Here is a 25284-nt window from a genome sequence, read left to right as displayed (position 1 = left end):
TATTCAGCTCTCAGATTTTTTATGAATATTGATATAAAAAAAAAATTGACCCTTATGAATGGTTTTGTGGTCCAGGGTCACACACACACACACACACACACATATATATATATATATATTATATGTAAAGAGTTCAGATACAAAAGCCATCTGAAATTTTCATCTAAAATTAGGTTATTTTCGTTGCCATTAAAGTGAAATAACCACTTATATATATATATATATATATATACATACATACATACACACACACAACACACACATTACACATATACAATTTATATACAAATTTAATATATAAATATTGGAAATGTAATTGTGCATGCTCATTTTTCCCAATTTTCAAATTTTTATTGCTTTGCTGTTATCTAATGCTCACTTAGTTAGTTTATTTTTAAAACACAAACAATTCAGTAAATTAAATTAAATTAAAGTAAAAAAAATTATAATATTACAATATTTAATTACATTGTTAAATGTAAAAATAATAAAAATAATTAATATATACAATATAAAGTTGTAACACTTAAACTCAATTTTAGCATTTAAAAATATTACTAAAGCTATTTTAGTTTTTAATGTTTTATTTTGAAATTATTTAGTCAAATTAGTATATATCATATCATGAAAATAATTATCATCAGCCAGAATATTAATATTACAATCATATAATAATAAGTAAAATCATGTTTACACAATTTCCATATAGTTGTAAGGGTGATGCATTAGTATGATGAATTTTGATTAGACTACACTATTCTGCATTGTCTATATTTTGTATATTTTCGCTTGATGATTTCTCTACATGTCTTTTCCCACTTATTTCTGGTAGTCCCCATGCACACTCATGTTCATCTGTCATTTATTTAAATGTTTTGTTCTTTTGATACTGTTATATGATATATGCAACTTATGCATTCTGGTCCACAGATGCTCAGACTCGGTTGACCAAACTGAGAGCAGGCAAAACAGCAGGGAGACAAGACACAGAGTGAAAGCCCCCCTGGTGCTCTGCTTATAAAAGGCATAATTCCCCTCCGCCTTTGTTTTAGTCATGGACATAATTAATGAAATCTGAGGTTCAGGCTGGAAAAGATCAGTCAGTGATGAGTGTACAATAGCAGCACTCCTCCCTCCAACCCCTGCCTCCTTCCCCTCTGGGGGTGGAAGGAGAACACGAATGCTAATTCCGCTTGATTATACACACACCTTTATTAAATATTACACTGACCCCATGTGAGCGCGAGGAGGGAGGGGGCCAGGTGCGAGCGCTTGTTTTATGACACTCGTGCAAATGTCATGAGCTCCGGAGTTCGCCAGGCACAGAGAAATCCGGAGTCCTTACAGCAGTCGATCAAAAGGCCAGGCGCCCTGGGACACTCTGAGAAAACAGCAGCCAGCCATAAAAATTCAACACCTTAATGAGTTTAAATTTCATTTCAGCGTGTTGAACTTTGGCACCGGATTCTAAAGCTCGGTGTCTCACTGAAGGCGCTTTAACCGACTAATTACTGCTGTTCCAATTTGCTGCTGGATTTAAATAGAAGGAAAAGACATGAGGGAGAACAAAAAGGAAAAGTAAGAGTCCTCGGAGACTCGGAGAGTCTATCACGGGTGGCTCTGTTGTCCACTGTGACTCTGGTATAGGGAACTGAACACACATCCTTTAACAAGTGTTACACACCGCTCTGACTGTAGGCAGGACCCCTGGGCGAGGGTGGGGGTCTACACTCGACGCTCATATGATAGTGCACCTAACTGAGGCAGACGTGCGGTGGAGGCAGATGGCCTGTGTGCAGGAGGTGCTCGGTGCTGCTGATAGAACCTGAACTGAGATGAGACGAGGCTGTAGGCCTCACTCGCACTGCTCAAACTGGTGTATGTCAGCCACCGGCGATGCCCTGGGAAGAGCTAGCGTATATAATAGCAGGGGAGATGGAGAGTTTCAACAGCAGGGGAAAAATAGTCTGGGGAAGCTAAACTGTGGTTTGTGAAGCTATAGTGCAATCATGCTACCCTCTTGAAAAAGCAATTAGCACCACTACAAGCTACAAATGAATAGAAGCTAGCTACATTACCATTCCAAAATTTGGAATTCTTTAATACTTACTAAGACTGCATTTATAGTTAAAAAAAGTATAACATTTATTCTATTCCTGTGATGGCAAAGTTTTCAGTAGCCACTTCAGTTTTCATTGTCACATGGTCCTTGAGCAGATTTTAAGCATAAATAGACATTTCTCATTATTATCAATGTTGTAAATATTGCTGATTAATATTTTTGTAGAAAAAGTTTGTGAAAAATTTTTAATGAAAAAAAAAAAGTTTTTGAAACAATAGTTTAAAATAGTTTTTGAAACTATTAATTAAGAAAAATCTTACTGACCCCAAACTTTGAATGGTAATAAATGTACATAGAAGGTGTTTTTATTTATTTAGCAGAAAAAGCTGTATTTACTTTATCTTGTACAAAAATAATGAGGGATCTCATATTGGGTAACATAACTAAACAGCATTTTAACTCAATTTGCACAAAATATCACTATATACAGTATGTAAGATTATTATATAATATACATTAGGGTTAGATTAGTCAGACATAGATTTTGTTTGCACAAAACACATTAAAAAGGATATATTTTTATTATTCAGCAACAGCAGAAAGTCTGTTTTATACTGTAAGTGTGTAATCATATTTGGGTGAGTTTAAGACTTTTTATATCCATGTTAAATATAGAAATGCTAAGTAATAATATTCCAAACTGCAACCTTTATAGTCTTCCAGGATTCATATCATATTTCCAGTGTCCTGTTGAATGTTTTCCTGAAGGTGTATTGCATATTAAGTATGGAATTACATATTTTAGATTAAGGAACTTGATTTTAAATCATTTCAATAACCCCAAATATACAAAGCAAATCTCCTTAGACCAGTCAAAATATCACATATATTTTGTGTACCAGCCATGTAGTAATTTTCAGAAGTGAAGTAATCCACTTTGCGGCCTTGAGGACTTCCCCAGCTTGTCTGTGCTCCTTTTTTTTTTCTTCTTCGAAGCTGTGCTGTGGGTGACTGCTGGGCATAATGCAATTTGGCGGCGTGATAAACCAGGAGAGATGAAGAGGAACGGTGGAGCAATCTGTGATGGTAATCTTGGCCTAAGACGACTCTTTTGCAGGGTGCTGAAATTGCGCATGGATTAAGCAGATGGTGGAATGTGAATCCATCTGATAGGATTAAACTTTGGTGCCTCCTCTGCCGCCATCTGTTCCCTTACGCTGTATGTAAGCGTACGCGCGCTCGCTCTTACACATATCTCAGATACAAGCACAATAGCTTTCTCTTATACAAACTAACATTCTCAAGCCCTGCAGACACCTCTTTCCACCACAGTGCATTTGTGACATGACCTCACGTATTGGTGCCCTCACTTTACCCTCGTCTCCACAGCCCAGAGCAATCAACACACATGAACGCCATATCTGACAGAACAGGCTCATTAGCTGGAGGGGAGTGGAAGTGTTTTAAAACTGATACAATAATGGACAAGAGTGGCTAAGCAGGGGTGAGAGAAGGGAAGTGTGCTGTTGGTTATTAGAGGGCCATATTTTGTGTTGAAGAAAACCTTACAGAATTCTGTGGAATTAATTTAAATATGGTAAAATGTGTTAAATAGATTGGGAGTGGAAAGCATTATTATATTAGCTAAAATAGTTCACAAAAAAAGAGAAAATATATTTATCCTCAGGCCATCCAAGATATAGATGAGTTTATTTTTTCAACAGAAATTTAGCATTACATCACTTGCTCACCAATGGATCCTTTGTACTGAATGGGTGCCGTCAAAGTGAAAGTCCAAACAGCTGATAAAAACATCACAATAATTCACAAGTAATCCACTTGACTCCAGTACACTGATTAACATCTTGTGAAGTGAAAAGCTGCATGTTTGTAAGAAACAAATGCAAGTCCATAATCCATAATAACGCCTTCCCATCCACAAATGTTTTGACCAACATATTTGTTTAGAACTGTTTTGGACTATTTTCTCTTGTAAACAGTGCTTGATCTGAGCATATTTCTCTCCTGTTTCAGACGAGACAACTTTTTCACTGCAGAAAGCAATATTATGAATAGAGGACTTGTATTTTGGCCGGAATCAATGGTTTAAAGTTATTGTTTATTACAAACATGATTTCATTATTCAATGGACCGGAGTCCTGTGGATTACTTTGTGATGTTTTATCAGCTGTATGAACTCTCATTTTGATGGCACCCATTCACTGCAGTGGATCTATTGGTGAACAAGTCATGTAATGCTAAATCCGATGAAGAAAAAAAAATCATGTACATCTTGGATGGCCTGAGGGTGAGCACATTTTCATTTTTGGGTGAACTGTTCCCTTAATAAGATCATACCAAGGGGCAGGAATGTGTAGCACACAGTGAATGACAGGTGTTTCAATTTCAAGTGGAATTTAGTTACTACAATAACTCTGTATTGAATTTTGGAGCTCTGACATTGGAGTTTCTGCATTTCCCTCCAAGAAAAATATATTTATATGTGCATGTCAGGGTTTTATATTAGACATAATGAGGAATTACAATATAAGCCTGTCTGTCTCTGGAATTATCCTATACTTTCTTTTGGAAAAAAGAGAAGGAAAGAAAAATAATAAATCTCCACATATTTTCAAATTTGTGCAGGCTTTAGAAAACCAACTTTTTTAATTTTCTCTGTGCAGTGGAAACTGTGCTTAAATACTGAAGACGTCCCCAGGAGAATAGAGAGAACTTAATCATCATCACCATCATCATCATCATCAAATCATCATCATTCAAATCCTCAGTTTCTCATCATAAGTAGAGGTTAACAGTCCAACTGAAAAATACGTTCTTCTCTAGAATCATCCCAAACATAAATGAGAAAATTATTGGATTTGATTGCGGCTGAGGATCAAATCAGTGCTCAAATCATGTCCACATGTTATTAGACAGATTTAGGAGGGCCGCACCATAACCTGCAACACTAGAAGAGGACAGCAGATAAAGCCACATGCCATTCAGAAAATAAATGCTCGGGGCTTAAGCCTTAGAGGTCTCATAAGACACATGTTCAAACCTAAAGAGAACAGGTCACTTGGGGAATGCTGCATTCACTGCTCTTTTCTTAGCCCTGGCGCATTGTTGGTGCTTTACTGCACAGCTAGTGTTGGTATGCTGTTTGTTAGTAAAATGAAAGCCAGGTTAGCTCAAACCACCTTTAATATTTGGTAGTGTTAGTGACATTAAAACATGACAGCAGCAGAATAGACGTGCTGACTCTGAGTCATTGTGAGTTGATTAAATGGTCACAGTTGTCTTTCATCCAGTGGAGAGTCAAGAGTTTTGTCTGTGCTCAACTGCACCCTGGATCATTAAATAATAAAGCGTGCAAACTAGTTGAAAGTAGTCTGGAAGGGTAGTGTGAGATACTGTAGTGATTAAAGCTCTGGGCTGGATGAAAGGTTTCAAGTTCAAATTCATGAGTTATACTGAAAAAAAAAATAATTTTTCTTAAGGTCCTGGCACAAGATTTTGTGACCATTGTCCATTGTCAGTAATTAGTGACGTATGAAGCACAGCTCACACAGAAGTCACTTTAATGAAGCAGCTTTCTGTTACTCAACATGGCAAACTCAGCATGACCAACTGAACCCGATGCGAAATCTGTGTGGGGAAATATTTCACCTCACATAAAATTCCTTCATTGTGAGTTGATTAAATGGTCACAGTTGTCTTTCATCCAGTGGAGAGTCAAGAGTTTTGTCTGTGCTCAACTGCACCCTGGATCATTAAATAATAAAGCGTGCAAACTAGTTGAAAGTAGTCTGGAAGGGTAGTGTGAGATACTGTAGTGATTAAAGCTCTGGGCTGGATGAAAGGTTTCAAGTTCAAATTCATGAGTTATACTGAAAAAAAAAAACATTTTTCTTAAGGTCCTGGCACAAGATTTTGTGACCATTGTTCATTGTCAGTAATTAGTGACGTATGAAGCACAGCTCACACAGAAGTCACTTTAATGAAGCAGCTTTCTGTTACTCAACATGGCAAACTCAGCATGACCAACTGAACCCGATGCGAAATCTGTGTGGGGAAATATTTCACCTCACATAAAATTCCCAATTGGACAGATTCCTGTCGAAATTACAGCAAAAATGTTTTGAACAATGGTAAATGTGACTGCACCTTTAATCAGTATTTTTGTCTTGCTTTCCAATAGAATTATCTAAATATCCTTAAAGCAAGATACATTTATTAAGTAAAATTGCATATGAAAGTGAAGTGACCCATACTCAGAATTAGTGCTCTGCATTTATCCCATCCCAGATATTTATGTAAGTGTAATGGACAATAAGACAAAAAATAATGCTCAAAATAATAGCTTTTACAGTGTATTACGATTGTTTCAATTAGCAAATCACTCCAGGTTTTTCCAGTGGGACTGACCCTGTTGCATTTGTAATTTGTTGCATGTGAACTTGCCTGTTGCCACTGTTCAACATTCCCTGACTTGTTATACCCACTAGGTCATATCTGCTATTTTAAAGCTTTTTTTTCATATCCCCTTCATATGCTGAGACAACTATAAATAAGTTAACAGTGAACATTGTGGGTTTGTAACACTATTATACTTGTTTTGTCCTGATCATACAAGACTATAAAGACAATTGAAAATGAGGGAGGGTTCAGGAAACCTGAAATCACTATTTTTGCAATACCGTTTGGTGACAGTTAGTTGGTTAGAAATGGCACACTTCAGCTTTAAGCTGTGTCTGTAAGTTATAAGTTGACGTAAGGGAAGAGTACATCGCTAGCCATGATGGGCAACCATCTGTGCTCATGAAGCCAAACCATGAAACTACATAGCTGTGTGCAAATAAAAGAGTTGGTTGTGAGGGAAAGTATAATGAAGGAAATTTTACATTGGGTTGCACTACATTACACTACGTCTTTTATTCCATTTGTCTCATTTTTTCTGTCACTACACGAAAACAAAATGTATATAAAGAGTTTGTGTATATCAATATGAAACACGTGTGTTCTTTATTTCTCAACAAACTGCATGTAAACAGATACAGTGAGTACACTCACCGTGTTCCAGGTATGATGGATTGCCTTCAGATGGGTCCAGCCTGCGAGCTCTGCGTCCATGTTTAGAGTTATTGTGAACAAACATGTTATCAGACACAGCCAGGACGTGTCCATCCACGCTCACCGTCGTAGACACCACCACCTGCAAGAGACAAATGCCAACTGTACTTCACTTGACCCGCAAAGACATACTCTGTATGTATACTTGTATACAAATTAATACGTAGCTCAAACAAACAGCTGAAGTGTTGGGGCAGCACATACACACGGTATGTCTGTAAGTAACTGCTGACTGATAAATTGACGAACAGGCACATTTCACCAGAGAGCCTGGAACAATGACAGCAGCTAACAGCTCTCACAGAGCTGAAAATGTAGACTAGAAGTGTCCCACAGCAACTGAGGAGCCTCTTGATTTAAATGGCTCTCAGGCTTTGAGAGGTCTCTCAATCTCAAGAGAGGAAGAGGCTTGATGAGACTTGGCAAACATCGCTTACATTATCCCTGTTCTGGGCAGCCACTTCATTCGCTCAAAGCTTTCTTTTTCTCTCTCTTCTCTACATCCATATCTCTTTATATATTCTCTAGTACTCGCACTTTATCTGTTAAGAAAACCTTTCATTGGTCAACCATTCATACATTTTTAGTGAAATACATTTTTTGTGGATTGTCAATTGAAAAACAGAATTTATAAGGGTCATGTTTCGTAATATATATATTCACTGATTTCAATGCTTATCTTAATTTAAGGTGTTTTAAATATTATTTAAATATTGAATGTATTTCAGATATTGATAAAAGTGATTTATTGTATTTAAAGCTGATTAATCGCCATGTATTATGTAATTAGTTCATTTAAAAAAGTTAATCAATTGATATCTCTGAAATATATTACATTTTATGTAATTTCAAACTATTTAATTGTTCATTAACTACTTATTTGTTGAGTATTATTTAATATAATAATGATTTTAATGTTATTAATGGACATTTTTATAGTGTTGCCATTTCACGCAGCAAGCAATGCAAGTGCAGCTTATCCACTAACATACATGGTTAAAATTGCAATTTTGCCACTTTAATTTGGTTGAATGTGGTCCTACCTGAAATCGCCGCATGTCTCGTGGGTTCCCTGCATTCTTTAGGCAGTTCTGGTTGCATTTGAGGAAGAATTTCAGGAAAAACCTGGAAAAACACAGAATAACAGAATTTATGAGGCAAGTCTGTTTTGTTTTAATCTAGACTGTGGTGTGAGAATGAGGTAAAGATTTCAGTGTTTGTGGTACTGACATTGACAGCATTAGATCTAATATTTGTTGTTAACATACTTTTCTGTATAGACTTTTACTATTCTGTGCATTCATACTATAAGGTCACAGCTCCACGTTTATTCACACGTTTATTTCACTGGTCTTAAAAATGAAGCACAGATCATCTGTCGAGAACCCATAAACAGGTCAGTCAGAGGAGAAGAAAGCAGGAGAAAGATCAAGAGAGATCGAAGTGTGATGTTGAGGTCACTCCAAAGCGCAATTAGACTCACAATAGTCACAAATCCAGCGAGATTTCCTCATAAAGGAACCATAGTAGAATCCTTATCAGCTATTATTCAGAGATGTATAAATTCAGCAGCAAGACACACCTACTAAATTTCCCAGGGGAACATCCACTATTGTGAATATTACTGTGCCATTCATCAATCAAATTAATAATGTGTGTCAAATGATTTGTAAGTGTTTATTATTTATGGGTTTTAAGAACAGTGATTTTTTATGCTGAATCCAGTGGGCTGGCAAAAAAAGGTATGGCTGTGATTCAGTGTGTTTTTCGAATGTGGTCCTACCTGAAATCGCCGCATGTCTCGTGGGTTCCCTGCATTCTTTAGGCAGTTCTGGTTGCATTTGAGGAAGAATTTCAGGAAAAACCTGGAAAAACACAGAATAACAGAATTTATGAGGCAAGTCTGTTTTGTTTTAATCTAGACTGTGGTGTGAGAATGAGGTAAAGATTTCAGTGTTTGTGGTACTGACATTGACAGCATTAGATCTAATATTTGTTGTTAACATACTTTTCTGTATAGACTTTTACTATTCTGTGCATTCATACTATAAGGTCACAGCTCCACGTTTATTCACACGCACACACTGGTCTTAAAAATGAAGCACAGATCATCTGTCGAGAACCCATAAACAGGTCAGTCAGAGGAGAAGAAAGCAGGAGAAAGATCAAGAGAGATCGAAGTGTGATGTTGAGGTCACTCCAAAGCGCAATTAGACTCACAATAGTCACAAATCCAGCGAGATTTCCTCATAAAGGAACCATAGTAGAATCCTTATCAGCTATTATTCAGAGATGTATAAATTCAGCAGCAAGACACACCTACTAAATTTCCCAGGGGAACATCCACTATTGTGAATATTACTGTGCCATTCATCAATCAAATTAATAATGTGTGTCAAATGATTTGTAAGTGTTTATTATTTATGGGTTTTAAGAACAGTGATTTTTTATGCTGAATCCAGTGGGCTGGCAAAAAAAGGTATGGCTGTGATTCAGTGTGTTTTTCCTCCTTCTCTGTGGTCTGAAATCTACTATATTAATTAGCACAGCAGGGTTTCTCTCTTTTTTCTTCATTCATGGCTTTCTGGTTCACTGCACTGGTATAGTTGAGAACCAACGTGTGTCTGCAGCATCCATCCACTATTATATCTGCTGTCTGTCACTACTCACACAAATGCACACTCAGTGAAGGCAACTTCTAAGAACTTTTACTGAGCTGTCAAAAGCGGGACATACTATAGAAGTCTAATGTTTTTATATTTTACATTAGATTTCTAACCTCACAGTCAAGCCATAACAGAATTTTTTTTTTATTTTCAAATATATATATATATATAAAATAGCCTTTTTTATAGGCTACATAAAGTTTAGTCAGAGTTAAAGTTTGGGTTTAGGCCAGTCTGTAGTAGCTTATTATAAAATCAACAGAAGTCAATGGAAAGCCTCCACCATGATATGAAAACAAATGTGTGTATGTGTGTGTGTGTTTGTGTGTGTGTGTGTGTGTGTGTGTGATCATGAAAATAATTGATTTCACCAGATGGTGGTTTTGTCAGATTTAGCTCACTTCTACAGAAAAAAAAATTGCACACATAATAACATATCTTCCTTTCATGAGCTACACTAATGAGAAATAATTTGGTAATTTTCATTGTTTTAGATACATACATATGTAACTAAACACACAGGGCTGTCTTTAAAGTAAAAAAAAAAATAGCCTTTTTTATAGGCTACATAAAGTTTAGTCAGAGTTAAAGTTTGGGTTTAGGCCAGTCTGTAGTAGCTTATTATAAAATCAACAGAAGTCAATGGAAAGCCTCCACCACGATATGAAAACAAATGTGTGTATGTGTGTGTGTGTTTGTGTGTGTGTGTGTGTGCAGCTGGCTTGTTAGTGCTGAAGGAATGTAAGATGCATAGTCTGTTTGTGCTGGCTGTGATTCCTCTAGGATAAGCGGTCCAGGTCTCATCCTTTGCTCTTTAATCTACTGTACACCATTTCACATCCATGTGCGTCAATCCATTCATCCCTTTCTCATGCCTTTGTGCCTTGTAGCATGTCAGATGGAAAATTCACACTGTATGTGTGTGTATATATTTCAAATATGATATCATGCATAGCACTGCGCATATAGATCACATCTTGCATTTTGCAGCTCAGTGTGTGTGCATTGATAAAAACATGTTTGTGTGTGTTATCCACTGTGTTGTTTGGGTAAACAGATTAGCGCTACAGGCCTCGTCTATAATATCATTTAAGAGCTCTAAGCCGCGGCTTTCTTCCCCACTGATTCCCTCCTGCCACTGACCCTGTCTGAGCGCTCCTGACCTGTCCCTTATTCTTCCACGCTCTCGCTTTCCTTCTCTTACTCTCTTTCCTGCTTTGTGTGGAGATAAGTCTGGGCTTAACCCCATCACTGACATCATGCTCTCATAGTCCTCCTAAATCCCCCGCAAAAACCTGGGTGCCCTCACTTTAGGAAGACATCCTTTGTCTTTCTTTCCCTCCACGATATGGATTTTTCCTTCTGGTCTCCTAACCGCACGCCACGTTCACATAAACACTCACTCATAGTTTTTAGAGCCCTCATCCACATGTGTAATGTGGGTATAGTTTGACTTTGTTGACCCTGTAGCTCCATTAGCAATAGCGAGAGTACTCCGATGCCTGCCGAACAGGGAGGGGACATGTAATCACACATGTAATGTTTAATAAAGTGCGCACTGTCCCCTCCATAGGGCACTTCGGACAGGGACCTTATGCTTTTAGAAGAGATTGGACGGTACGTTGCAAATGGTGTGGCTAAGAGCACCTCAATTAGAGAGGGCTATTACCACAGTCAGCATGAGGAAGAGGGCAACGCTCCAAGTGTCTGATTGGTAGGATGAGTTTAAGTCACAGCACAGAGCCTGACCTGTCATACATACTGCTCTGCTTAATAACTCTTACATTGTACTTTTAGGCACATCAAACCGGCTGCTAATGAAACTGTAACTGAGATGGAAATAGTACAGATGACGACGTGGAAGAATGAGAGAGTAGCTGCGTTCTGATTCACAGGGGTTCTGTGCAGTGTTCATTGCTCGCTATACACACTGAGCGGGATAAATCTGTTGAAGTTCACTTCACTTGAGAAAATGCCCCATTTGGGAATGCTGCAGTGTCATCAAACACATGAGACACATCGCACAGATATACATCTACATTACCATTCTAAAGTTTGGAGCCTGTGATTTTTATTTTTATTTTATCTTTATTTTACATTTTTAAATATATTTTATTTCCATGATTTCAAAGCTGAATTTTCAGCATCCATTACTCTAGTCTTCAGTGTCACATAATCCTTCAGAAATCATTCTAATATGCTGATTTGCTGTTAAAGGAACATTCCTTTTATCAGTGTTGAAAACAGTTCAGATTATTTAATATTTATATTCAGATTTTAATTTGAATATTTTATTTCTTTAAATTAATATAATTTTTATGATCAAAAAGCCAAACATTTACAATAAATGATGGCTGTGATATATAATATAAAAATAACTTGTGTGATTTTATTTAAAAATGTGTGTGTCTTTTTAACTGCTTCTTGACCCATGGCTATGATGATAATATTGTAATGGTCACATCTTGTGTGCTTTATACCCACAAGCAGCTGTGAATAATTCACCTCCTCCCTGTGTTTATTTTTAACAAATTTTTCTGTGATATTCAGATGGTTTGCAGTGACTTCTTGGAATTTTTTCTCTACACTTACTGTGATGTGATATACTATTGTTTCCTGTGCATTTTGCAGTGCCCTTCGGACTGAACACAGTGAGTCAAATAGCCTGTAAAGTTCACTTAGCAGTGCACTAATGGGTGTTTGCAGCTTACCCAAGCCGTGAAGAGGGGTAAGAGTGAATGTCAGGCCGAAAAAGAAGGAGAGCAATGAATTAAAGCAGCAGTCGATTGGTGATGGGGTTGGGGTTGGTGTAGGCAGGGTTAATGTAATCCTCAACAAATTGACCTTTGACCTCGGTCTGTCTAGGGGTCGCATCTGTCTGCTCAGCTATGGCCTGTTAATTAACTCTCCTGCAGGGTCGCCCAACTTGGACACTCAGCCGTTAAGCCGTTTGCGTTATTCTCCTCAAATCTCAGCCGAGGAATGATTCACAAAAATAAAGCCAGTTTCGCTCGACGTCAAATTAAATACAAAACATCCACATGGGAAAGTGCTCTTTCCAATCAGACACCCACTCAAAATGCAACGATCACAGAAAAATGCACTTTAATAAACGAAAGAGCATTTGGGAAAGTCTCTGCAGCCTCTCATTGAGTTCGAGTCACTCCTAAAAGCACATCAAACGAAATCAAATTGCCCCCCCAGTGTTTGCAGTGATACTTGTAGCCTAAGTCACTAGCGCTATTGATTTAAATGCATTTGACTAGCTGTGAGGGTGGTTTCAGATGAATGATAGCGGTGTGCAGAGAGAGCGGCTGATCTGGAGTCAGCACTAACTGCAGCAGCATGGCATTAGAGCACGTGGCATGTGCGAGTATGGTATTACCCACACTCTCAGTAAATGAGACCAAGTCAACGGCACCAGCCATCAATTATTCAGAAGCTGAGATGGCAATTATGGCACTGAGCACAACCAACATGAATATTTTATGAAGGCTAACGCAGACCATAAGAGTGTGAGAGGGGGAGAGTGAGAGAAAGAGAATATAAATGTGTCCATTTCTGGGAGACACAGCTGATGCCAGTTCTTGCCATGGAGTGACACTCAAAGTGCCATTCGGTATGGCATGATATCTTTCTTCATCCGCTTTCTCCTCACCTTACACCATCTTATCTTCATTCTCGTCTCCCAGAATGCCTCGGTGAGACAGCAGCATGGGCTGTCTTAATGGGAGCAGGGGCAGATGTCCTCTCAAGGCAGTTCTCCATTACCTCTACTGTGTGGGCATGATAGGAATGTTGCAGTTATTTAAAACACAGAGTTTGAGTTGTGGCTAATTGAGTAAGGCAACACCATGTTGACGAGTGATAGGCTAATCTTCTGAGCGGCAGCGTTAAAAGTCGGGCGGCCCTGTAACTTGCTGTCCGTTTCAGCCTCTGTTTGTCATTCTCTCTCTCTCTCTCTCTGCCCCCCTTTAGAAAAACATATAGCTCATGCTTTGAAAATACACAAGTGCGTCAGTTAGCCTCGCTCCTGAATGGTCTCTAATATGCTCATAATTCCTTCAAGACCAGATACTGCAAATAAAATAATAATAACGCAAGTAGAACAGTCTGACAGCTACAACAAGTCTAACCTTCCCCTCCTTCCGCCTTCAGGCAAGCAGAGACCAGTAGGCATGTTGTGCTGACAGCTCTAAAATTGCTTACAATACACATCTCCAAAAGATCTGTCCCAGGCAAAAAAAAAAGAAATATCACTGGCTTGCTTAGCTGCTCTTTCAGATGTCTTATTTTTCCCTCCTCCCTCCATTTATTATGGGAGCAGGGGCAGATGTCCTCTCAAGGCAGTTCTCCATTACCTCTACTGTGTGGGCATGATAGGAATGTTGCAGTTGTTTAAAACACAGAGTTTGAGTTGTGGCTAATTGAGTAAGGCAACACCATGTTGATGAGTGATAGGCTAATCTTCTGAGGGGCAGTGTTAAAGCCAGGCGACCCTGTAACTCGCTGTCTGTTTCAGCCTCTGTTTGTCATTCTCTCTCTCTCTCTCTCTGCCCCCCTTTAGAAAAACATATAGCTCATGCTTTGAAAATACACAAGTGCGTCAGTTAGCCTCGCTCCTGAATGGTCTCTAATATGCTCATAATTCCTTCAAGACCAGATACTGCAAATAAAATAATAATAACGCAAGTAGAACAGTCTGACAGCTACAACAAGTCTAACCTTCCCCTCCTTCCGCCTTCAGGCAAGCAGAGACCAGTAGGCATGTTGTGCTGACAGCTCTAAAATTGCTTACAATACACATCTCCAAAAGATCTGTCCCAGGCAAAAAAAAAAGAAATATCACTGGCTTTCTTAGCTGGTCTTTCAGATGTCTTATTTTCCCCTCCATTTATTATGGCTGGATTTCTGCACTGGCCTGCGAGTTTGGTGCCAAATGCAACTGAAGAACTATTTCAGAAAGAAAGAGAGAGAAAGAAGAAACGGCGAGCGAGCAAAGAGAATTCTCTTATCATAACATGAGAGTAGAAGAATTCGCACTCTGTGTCTTCCATTGTCTACAAATGTTTCCTCAGAGTGAAAGCATTATTTATTTTTAGTCCTGTTTAGTTTTTGAGCTTGTGTGGACTGTTTTTTGTGCACAGAATGTATTTATTTATGAAAAACCTCTAATTTGTCATGTATTGTATATTAAAGGTACACTAGTAATTTTTTCTCATTTCAGGTTTTTAAGATATATGTATACTTACATTGTTACAGTGTTCAATATAAATGCTGTTTGATATATATTTTTGATGAATAAAAAGTTAAAAAAATGTAACTAATAAATGGATCATAGTTTCCACAAAAATATTAAGCAGCACAACTGTCTTCAGCATTGATAATAATAATAAATGTTTCTTGAGCAGCAAATCAGCATTAGAATGATTTCTGAAGGATCATGTGACACTGATGACTGAAGTAATAATGCTGAAAATTCAACTTTGCCATCATACAGTAAATTACATTATAAAATATTTTCAAATAGAAAACATTGATTTAGATTGTAATAATATTTTAAATTTTCATCAAATACATTATTTTACATTAAGTGGGCCGCCTCATGCCATTTTTGAGATCACATGATCAACTGCTTTATATCATTAGCCCTCCTCTTATTTGACACTTTCACCAATGGACTAAATGAGTCATGGCTGACTGAATTGCACATTTCTGCAATGGCATCATGTGGCAATGCCTTTGCATTATGCTGCATCCATGCCACTAGTTGTCAGTATAAGTCCAAGACGACCATTAGCCAGCTAAACATAAAAAAGATAAATATATATACTTTAAAGTATCATAGTATATTGTATGCTCACTCCAAAGAGGGTACAATTAATGAGGCCTGTTCCTCTTGCTATACTAAAGCTCTTGAGCATTAACCGGTTTGAATTGCTGTATTTCCTCTCTCAGACAATCCACTGGCATCTTATGTCATTACCTTCTGGGCCGTAGCGATTTAAGAGCAATGCATGCAAGACACACTCTCTGCGAAATAACAACAAAGAGTTGAGTGAGACAGAACGAGTGAGCGAGAGACAATGAACGTGAAAGAGGAGAGCGAGGAGAGAAATTTCACTTCAGACAGTGGGATCAGACCCAGGAGACGAGTGCAGTGCAGACGGGAGAATTATTTTACATAATAAATGCTTCAAATTCAAGCCTGTAATTGATAGCTGAAGCCAGGCAATGATGTGCAGCCACCACACATGGGTTTTAGGGAGCTGTCAATCAAACGCTGCCACTGGAGGAGGGATAATGAATGTCATATGACAACATATGACAATGATTTAATGTAATCATTGCAGCTAAAACTATTGTTTACAAGTGCCAGTGGAGGTGTGTGAGCGAGCAAGACCAGCAGTAGTACAGCAGTCGATGGTGTAACAAGTCAAACCTAAGTTCGGTAAGTGAGGGTTTAGAGAGTGGAAGTGCTCTAACTCTCAGTTTGCAGCTGTTTTGTCCATTTTCTGCTACGATTTACACATCAAACCCTTCCATCTCTGGGTTAATGCCTGTAATTGACTAATTCAGCATACATGACCTCTGTTTAAGCTAATCATACATAATGCTATGGACAAACAGATATATTTTCTGTAAACAGCCTCTGTACTCTGCATCGCCCATGTACACAAGCCACAAATTAATTGCACCGCTCAGAGGGAAATACAAGATACCACACAATACATTCAAAGCAATGTGAACTGCACAAATAGGTGGAAAGTAAGAAAAAAAATAATTTACATATCTTAAACTAAATGTACAAGAAAAGAGAGAAAGGGAGAGTGGGAGAGAGATACAGAGAGAGACCACCCTCCTGTATATTTCAGAGGCTGTAGGCAAACACCTCAATAATTCATGATGGAGAGATTGATTTTTTTCCTTTGGCGAGAAGCAGCAGATGTGGCAGGGATGGATGGAGGGAGGGAGGAAGGGTGGGAATGGAGGGGTGGTGGAGGGACAGCGCAGGCCTGAGGGTTAGCAGCCAGTGGGATCATTAGACCGCCTTTTTGTGTGAAGACTAGAGCTTTACAGTACACTGTTACTCACTGCCACAGGGCTCAAACAAACCAGCCTGAGTAATACTCGGTAACTCACACATCCCTAAATTCCCTAAAAAACACCAGGATAGAAGAATGCAGTCAGATTAACCTTAAAGAAATATTGTTTTTTGACCTAATGCCATTCAATCTGATGTCTGCAAAAATTGTTTTCAATTCAAAACTGTGCTTTATGGACAGTTACCTCACAGTCCTTTTTGCTATCTAGTGAAAGTAAAGCCTACCTTTTTAGGTGTTTGTGACATGAATTAAATGAGTATTTATTATTATTGACATGGTTTGCATTAGTTATTTTATTATGATATCATGAACAAACAATGAACATTTCACTGAAAATTTGTATGTCATATATTAATCTAGGTTAATTTAATGTATAATATATTTAACTGTTTATTTATTCATAATATATTAACTATAGTTTTGTATATACATTAATTATACATTTCTATATGTTTAATAAATATTTTGTGACTGTCAAAAAATGATAATTTCCCACTTATATCAAGAAGATATAAGCTGTTGCTGCTACACAAAACCTATTATTATAATTTCACTCAGATTAGATAAATAATCCAGAATACTTATATCCCATGAAATCAGAGTAGTACTTGTAGGAATATATGTACAGTACATATAGAAAAGCTGACATTGTTTTGTATTTAAAATGTATGCTCATGCCTCTGACTATCAATAGCAATAGCAAATGATTAAGGCATTGACATAAACTAAACCATGCTCAAGTGATTTTACAGCACTTTTAAGTTTAGCTGGACAACACTAATAATGCCTTTGCAAAATATGTAGGATTTGTCTTTGAAAGATGGAAATGTGTAGCATGGAAGAGGAGGAGCTCAGAGGGTCGCACTAGAGCAGGACAACACTCGTTTACTGTGCTTTGATACAGAAATGATGAGGTTAGAGAAAAGAGTAGAGCAGAGAGAAATGTAAAGGAGGGAGTTGGTTCCCCCTCACGTGTCTGATGGAATCAACCCTCCGTGGGTGTGACGGGACGACAGGTGAGGCTTTGAGAGCGAGCGAGATCCTTTTGTCATCACCTGCTCTCACAAATAATTCATGGCATCAGAGGGAAGGAGAGCGAGGGAGGCGTATTGACAGCTACCACTTCTACTTGCCTTCACCTGTCTTATCCAGTGACCTGCAAATGGGACGCAAAGGACAGAGGGACCTTTTCACAGAGACCGAATGTGCTGCTTTTCTCTTCCACTGACCTAATTAGAGCTCACTCGCTCCCTGTCTTCGTCTCCTGTTATCTGGCGTGTCCCACTAAAACCTAATCGCTCTTTTAACCCACAGCAAAGGGGTCTATGCTACATTTTACCAGTTGAATAATGGCAGTGCTCACAGGAGGCCTTGCAAAAGCGCATGTGGAAAATGAAAATCAAACTATGCTTTCTAAATTTATTTAATTGTTAATTTTGTCTCAAATTATCTCTAATGAATCCACTTATTCTTTTTGTACAAAGGTTCTTTATTGGCTTTGGTTCAATGAAGTACCTTTAGTGTTCATGGAACCTTCTTAAAAAAAAGATTCCAAAAGGGGGTTTTCACAGCATTGCCATAGAAGAACCATTTTGTGTTCGGCAAAGAACATTTCTGTGAACAATTCTTAAAATAACCATTTTTCCATGGTGTAAAGAACATCTAAAGAATCTTATTTCATTTTTGTTAAATATTACATTGTTATATTATTTTATTACATTATGCTTTGGCACAAGGCCTCTAAAAAATGACAGTCAACAGAGTTAAAAGTCTGCTGATGACACTGTTTGTTAATATGTCTCTTGCTCCCTCCCTTTCTCTCTCTCTACATACTGTATGTGAATGCACAGTGAATCTATTTATATGCCTGTTCCTGTGCTTTTCTCCATCATTTGATTGATTAGTTTAAATACAATTCTTTGTATAAAACCATTTGTTAGATTCAGTTAATTCCAGTCCTCAGATTTTATTGGTTCTTCATGGAACCAAAGATGCCAATAAAGAACCTTTCTTTGTAATAGTGAGATTCCACAAATGGTTCCATATAGTGGAAAAACATTCTTCACATTAAGAAAAAAAGGTTCTTTTAGGAACTGGTCACTGAAAGGTTCTTTTGGGAACCCAAAATGGTTCTTCCATAGCTGTGAAAATCCACTTTTTGGAACCTTTATTTTTTAATTGTAGGATATTCAAAAGACTGAGCAGGAGCAAAAAAGATGTGGCAAAGTGGGACATGCGACCCTATTAGACTGTGAGGTGGAGTGTCTCCGCCGCCTGGTAATCTGCTTCTGATAATTTATTATTTACATTATATTAGACAACGCCGCGCAGTCAGACGGAAGCTCTACAAAACTGCAACATATTGATTTTAACAGTGAGCTGTCTGCAGCGATTTGTGGCGGCACAGGGGCTTGTCTCCGAGTGCCAGCCTCGCAGGATCACAGGGACAGGATGCCACTGTGCTACATGCTAATGCGCACTTTAAACATTTAACACTAGGAGGTGCTGTAATTGCTCTGACAGCTGACAGGTGACCAGCAGAGTGTAACACACACTGCTGTCTCGCCCCTCCTCCTCCCTCCTCCTACCAACAGCATTTCTCTCTTCCTCACTTTTCTCTTTGGGTTGAACCCTGTTCTCTCAATCTCTCCGGAAAAGCGGGGATGAACGTTGTGATTCTCCATTCTGCCTGAATGCAGTGGCTAATTAGAAGAGGAGGATTATGGGCTGTGAGATAAAAGGAGGAATTTTCCACTGGTCCGAGATAGATAGTGTTGGCCGTAGCTTGCTGGAGGTGCCGTCACCTTTTCATTAGCATCTCCGTTAATTACTGGTTCCGGGCTGTTTGGAGTTAGCATCATTAGCCCGATAGTGCTGGAAATATTAGTACAGCAAATTGGTGTGGTTTTCAATTGGGTTAAACAGGAAAACATTCAACCTTCATATAAAGAGGGTTGAGGTTTATTAAATTAGCCTCCTGCAAATGAGTACAGTTTGCCCTGTCATGCCTCCCAGCACAAATTTACCAAAATAATTACACAGCCGGGCTGCCGATGCAGTCATATTTTAATAATCTCACTTTCTCGCTTTCATTAAATTAAGATGGGGTTTATGTGTCACTTTGGTACAATTAAACACACAATCACAACCTGAGAAAAGCGCGAGCATCAAAGCAGTAATAACTTTTAAATAATCCCTGTAGCGACCAAAATTATTACACCAGATATAATAAACATCTTGGTAATTGCCAGCAGTACGGCATCCTCAGTGGGACAATTTTTTGATCTGCGGTACAAGCCGCGTCAAGATAAAACTACAGAGTGGAGAGAGGAGGGGCCAGAAGGAGCCGAGAGACAAGAGCTCTAATTATAAGAACATGAAACACTTCCTAAATAGCTACTAAATGAGGAAACCAAATGAGTCTGGTGATATTACAGTTTAAAATACACTTTAGACAATTTGGCCTGGTTAAAAGAAACTTTCAAAGACACAAATGTGACCCTGGACCACAAAACCAGTCATAAGGGTCCATTTTTTTGGATTTATAAATCATCTGAAAGCTAAATAAATAAGCTTTCCATTGATGTATGGTTTGTTAGGATCTATTTGGCCGAGATACAACTATTTGAAAATCTGGTATATGAGGGTGCAAAAAAATCTAAATATTGAGAAAATCGCCTTTAAAGTTGTCCAAATGAAGTTCTTAGCAATGCATATTACTAAACAAAAATTAAGTTTTAATATATTTACAGTAGGAAATTTACTAAATATCTTCATGGAACATGATCTTTACTTAATATCCTAATGATTTTTGGCATAAAAGAAAAATCAATCATTTTGACCCATACAATGTATTTTTGGCTATTGCTACAAATATAGCTGTGCTACTTATACTGGTTTTGTGGTCCAGGGTCACAAATGCAACCATAATCAGCAGTAAAAAAAATGTTGGATTGGAAAATAATGGGCTTACTGGGTTGATTTAATATATTTACAAAGACATTTAAGAAAGCTAAGTGTTTGAGATAAGCAGATAAGTAAGGAAGTCTGTTTTTGCCTAACATAAATAAATAAGGTAATTGAGAAATAAAGTTTAAAATTAAAAATTAAGGCACAATTGTGAGATACTGTATGAAGTCACTTTGAAGTGACATGTGGCCATCCAAAGTGCGCACACACAGCAGTGAACACACACAAACCGTGAACACACACCCGGAGCAGTGGGCAGCCATTTATGCTGCGGCGCCCGGGGAGCAGTTGGGGGTTCGGTGCCTTGCTCAAGGGCACCTCAGTCGTGGTATTGAAGGTGGGAGAGAGTGCTGTACATTCATTCCCCCCCCCTACAATCCCTGCCGGTACGAGACTCGAACCCACAGCCTTTGGGTTCCCCATGGCCTAATGAGGTATACAGTCACAGTTACAAGTAGTTGCAAGAATGAGAAATAAAGATGTTATGAGAGTTATGAGATATAAAGTCAGGATATAAAACCACAATGTGATATCTGAAGTCACTTTGTGAGATCTGTAGCTGTAATTACTTTTCTAATTAGTTTTTACAGGTGGAAACAGACTTTCATAGGTAAAGATACACACATACCATTCCAAATGTCAGTAAGATTTTCTTTTCTTTTTAAAAAAAAAGAAATTAATACTTTTATTCAGCAAGAATGCGTTAACTTGATTAAACGTGATAATAAAGACATTTATAATGTTGCAAAAGATTTATACTGCAAATAAATGATGTTCTTTTAACTTTCTTTTTATCAAATAATCCTGGAAAATCATGACAGTTAATGTTTCCTGAGCACCAAATTAGCATATTAGAATGATTTTGAAGGATCATGTGACACTGATTCAGCTTTGCCGTAACTGGATTAAATTACATAAAAAATATATATTAAAATAGAAAAGTTACTTTAAATTGTAATAATATATTAAAATTGTAATAATTTTATATTTTTGATCAAATAAATGCAAAAACATTACAAATCTTACCAACCTCAAATTTTCAATGGTGGTGTAATTGCTCAGATAATCAGATGAGCAGGACAACTCTCCTGAAGGGAGAGATAGAAGTTTTGGGCACATCCTTAAGTACCCCTCACGCCCTTTAGTACTTGACTCTTAACTGTGACCCGAGTACAAAGGTTCTTGATAACTATCTATTTTAAATATTAACCATAATCATCCAGCAAGTCCACAACATCAATAGGATTAATAGAGCATGCCATGTGTCACTGGAGGTGCAGTGCACTGAAAACCTTATCTGATCCATATTAATGGCCCTTGAAGAATAGAGTTAACCTGTGGGATCCCTCCTTCTCACCTCTCAATTAAAAGCTTCCCTCCCTCCCAACCACACATACACAACACTCAAGTGGTGCTCCATCTCTATTACCCAGAAGGCATTAGCCAGTCTGTTTCTTTATCCAATCAGATGGAGGTTCTCTTCTCTTCTCTTCTCTTCCCTGCCCAGTTCCTTTTTTGTTCCCCTCTGACAGTCTGTATAAATAGCTCGGGATGAAGTCATTCCTCAAGCACTGCTGGCAGGCCCTTTCATTATTTACACTATTTACTTCAGGGGGGGAAGTCACGGCTTGCCATCAGATTTATCTGTCTGAGAAATGAGCGCCGCTATGCAGATCATCTCCGGAACAAAAGCGACATGCCGGCGTGTTGCGCTGCCACACTAATTTGGTTCATGAAGTGTGTAACACAGTCCTCTTTAGCAGGGCGGCTTCATTTGTCTCTGACTTTATTAAACTAATATGTAACAATCTTCTCTGCGCTCAAAGCTCCGGCGCACGGGCTGCTTCCTCTGAGCCGAGTGCAACACTGAAGGCTGCTTAGAGTAGAGCTGCTACAGGAAGAAGTTAGTAACTGCTAGTGAACTCATGAATCAAAACAGACAGAACATGTCAAAACAATGCTCTCTAACTAGCAGAGGTGTTGCTCAGTTTGGTTTTATCAGGTCTATTTACTCACCAGAGTTTTAAGAACTACATTTAATTATGATATAAACATGAATGTACTACAGTTCAAAGTTTTATAATATTTTTAATGCCTTTGAAAGAAGTCTTGTAGGCTCACTGAGGCTGCTTTTATTTTATCAGTACAACTATTTGACATTTTCAGCAGTTTTCAGTGTCACATGATCCTTCAGAAATCATTCTAATATGCTAATTTGGTGCTTATCATTATCAATACTGAAAACAGCTCTACTGCCTAATATTTTCTGTGGAAACAGTGATACATTTTTATAGGATTGTTTGATGAATAGAAAGTTTGAAAGTTTGACACTTTCAGTTTAATAGTATTTAATTTATAATTTATAGGACTAATTTATAGTATTTTTTGTACCAATGGGAATGTCTTTACTTTCATTTATTTATTGATAATAACTTTCAGTTATTAATTTCTTTCTTTCAAAAAAATAAATAAATAAAAATCAGCCCCCAAACTTTTGAACAGTATAGTGTAAATAGCTAGTCTATTAATGACAAATTAAGAAATGTAAATTTTTTCTTACATTTTAAAGCTTTTTTTAAAAATAAAATACACAAAGTTTTCAAAGAATAGCAGGATCCTCCAGAGCCCAAACGAAAAGTGACTGTGACAAGCAAAAACAAGTGAACTTGAGTTCGCTGGAAAATCATACAGAGTAAGTGCACAGTATAGTAATTGCACTTTTATTATGCCTAGACTATATGGTAATATTATGTGTGGTTGATAGTGGTGACAGTGGTGATACTCATGAAGTATGCATACTATACTAAGGTACTGTGGGGAAACAATTGTTTATAAAATTCTTTTAGGACTGAATACACCACTCTTGCCTTCACCTGCATCTCTCACAGGAAGGGGATGCTCATTCAGTTTTCAACTCCATTCAGAATCTTAGAGTAAGTGTGCATTCACTATTTTACAGATGTTACTTTCATTTGATTTATTTGCTGTATGGTAAACTATGTTTGCTATGTGGTAATTGTGTTCTTTGTTTTGATAAATTAGTACTAGTATCAGTGAACATCATAATAATGTTAATAATGTAGTTTGTGTAAACAGCCTGCTTACAGGCCTTTGTCTTCTCAGGTGTGAATCACAGCAGTATGCATGATCATTCACACCTACTCGCATATACCTTTTCTACACAAAAAGTGTCTTAGAAAATTGAAATCAATATATTGTTTTCTGTAAACGAGTAAGATGATTTTCACATAATTTTGAAGCAAAAACTCTAGACTTCAAGATCCAGTTCTCAAAAGTCTTGTGAGCAAATGTTCTGTATGTGTTTTATGGCCTTATTTCAGTGACTTTTAAAATTTTAGTTTTTCACTAAGCACGCATAAACGTTGTTTTCTCAAAAACACAATCACATACATACATGCTGCACACATATTATTGTAGCCCAGTTTGTGCTGATTACAGTGTTATTAAACGTTAGACATTAAAATGTTTGTAAGCAACTGAAAAAAAGCACAAATGTCAGGGCATGTCAAAATTTTCCAGGGCCCCAAAACACCCTTGGACCCCAGAGGGTTAAGATCTTCAAGCAGATGAAGAACAAACCTTGAGAGGAACCAAGACTTAGCTGGAGGCTGGCACATGTTTAAACTAATTTATGGGTGCATATATACATTAATGCTTATTTAAACGGATGTAATCCATTTTAGTAGAATTTAATTCCCAACTAAATCAAGCGTTAGATAACAGATTAATTTATTTTTTAATGCATTTTTGTCACTTATGGTGATATTGTTGACCTAGTCCTGCTTAGTTTCTGAACCCAGTCTATAATCTTCCTAGAAATATTATCATATCCACATTTTGAGTTCACTAAATCTTCTGAAGCACGAAGAGGAAAAAAGCGTGGGAACTCTACAGTGCATGTGAAAGTGATGTGTGTCAAGAGAAGAACAATAATCAGACGGATGTGTCTATCATCACAAGGTAGTCTCAGATCCTGCCTCCCCCCGCTGTTGGGCTGAACCCTGGGGAGGGTGTTAATTCAAACCACATGTTCGGCTTTCAGCTGCCACTCCACTAGCTGTGACCTAGCTCCTTCGTCTGCTGGTGGAGCTCTGATTTTGGGGGACTCTACATCTCTGGTGTCAAAGTTTCACATGAAAATATATATCTGGTTTTCCTGATAAAATTTCTTTCATAGTTCCAGCTTGTGCATTGTTTTGTGCATTGTTCCCTCCTCCCTTTTTTTTCTATGTATGTGTGTGTGTGTGTGAGTGAGTGAGTGAGTGAGTGAGTGAGTGTGTGTGTGTGTGTGTGTGTGTGTGTGTGTTGGGAGGAACGTTACCTGCAT

The 25284-nt window shown here is 37.8% G+C and overlaps 1 protein-coding gene across 1 annotated transcript in view; it reads right to left on the bottom strand.

The window, feature by feature from the left end:
* Positions 1 to 25284, bottom strand: part of ebf1a (EBF transcription factor 1a) — a 128212-nt gene that overhangs the window by 37390 nt on the left and 65538 nt on the right. Inside the window, exons 6-7 of the mRNA XM_016295081.1 lie at positions 8979 to 9060; positions 7136 to 7277 (exon numbers count right to left, since the gene is read on the bottom strand). Coding sequence (XP_016150567.1) covers positions 7136 to 7277; positions 8979 to 9060 — 224 coding nt within the window. The remainder of the gene's footprint in view (positions 1 to 7135; positions 7278 to 8978; positions 9061 to 25284) is intronic.

This window comes from Sinocyclocheilus grahami, unplaced genomic scaffold (assembly GCF_001515645.1).
Source record: "Sinocyclocheilus grahami isolate Dianchi unplaced genomic scaffold, SAMN03320097.WGS_v1.1 scaffold330.1, whole genome shotgun sequence".
In the NCBI taxonomy this organism is placed as follows: Eukaryota; Metazoa; Chordata; class Actinopteri; order Cypriniformes; family Cyprinidae; genus Sinocyclocheilus; species Sinocyclocheilus grahami.
The sequence above is the reverse complement of the archived record's forward strand: the minus strand, read 5'-3'. Positions and strand labels throughout refer to the sequence as shown.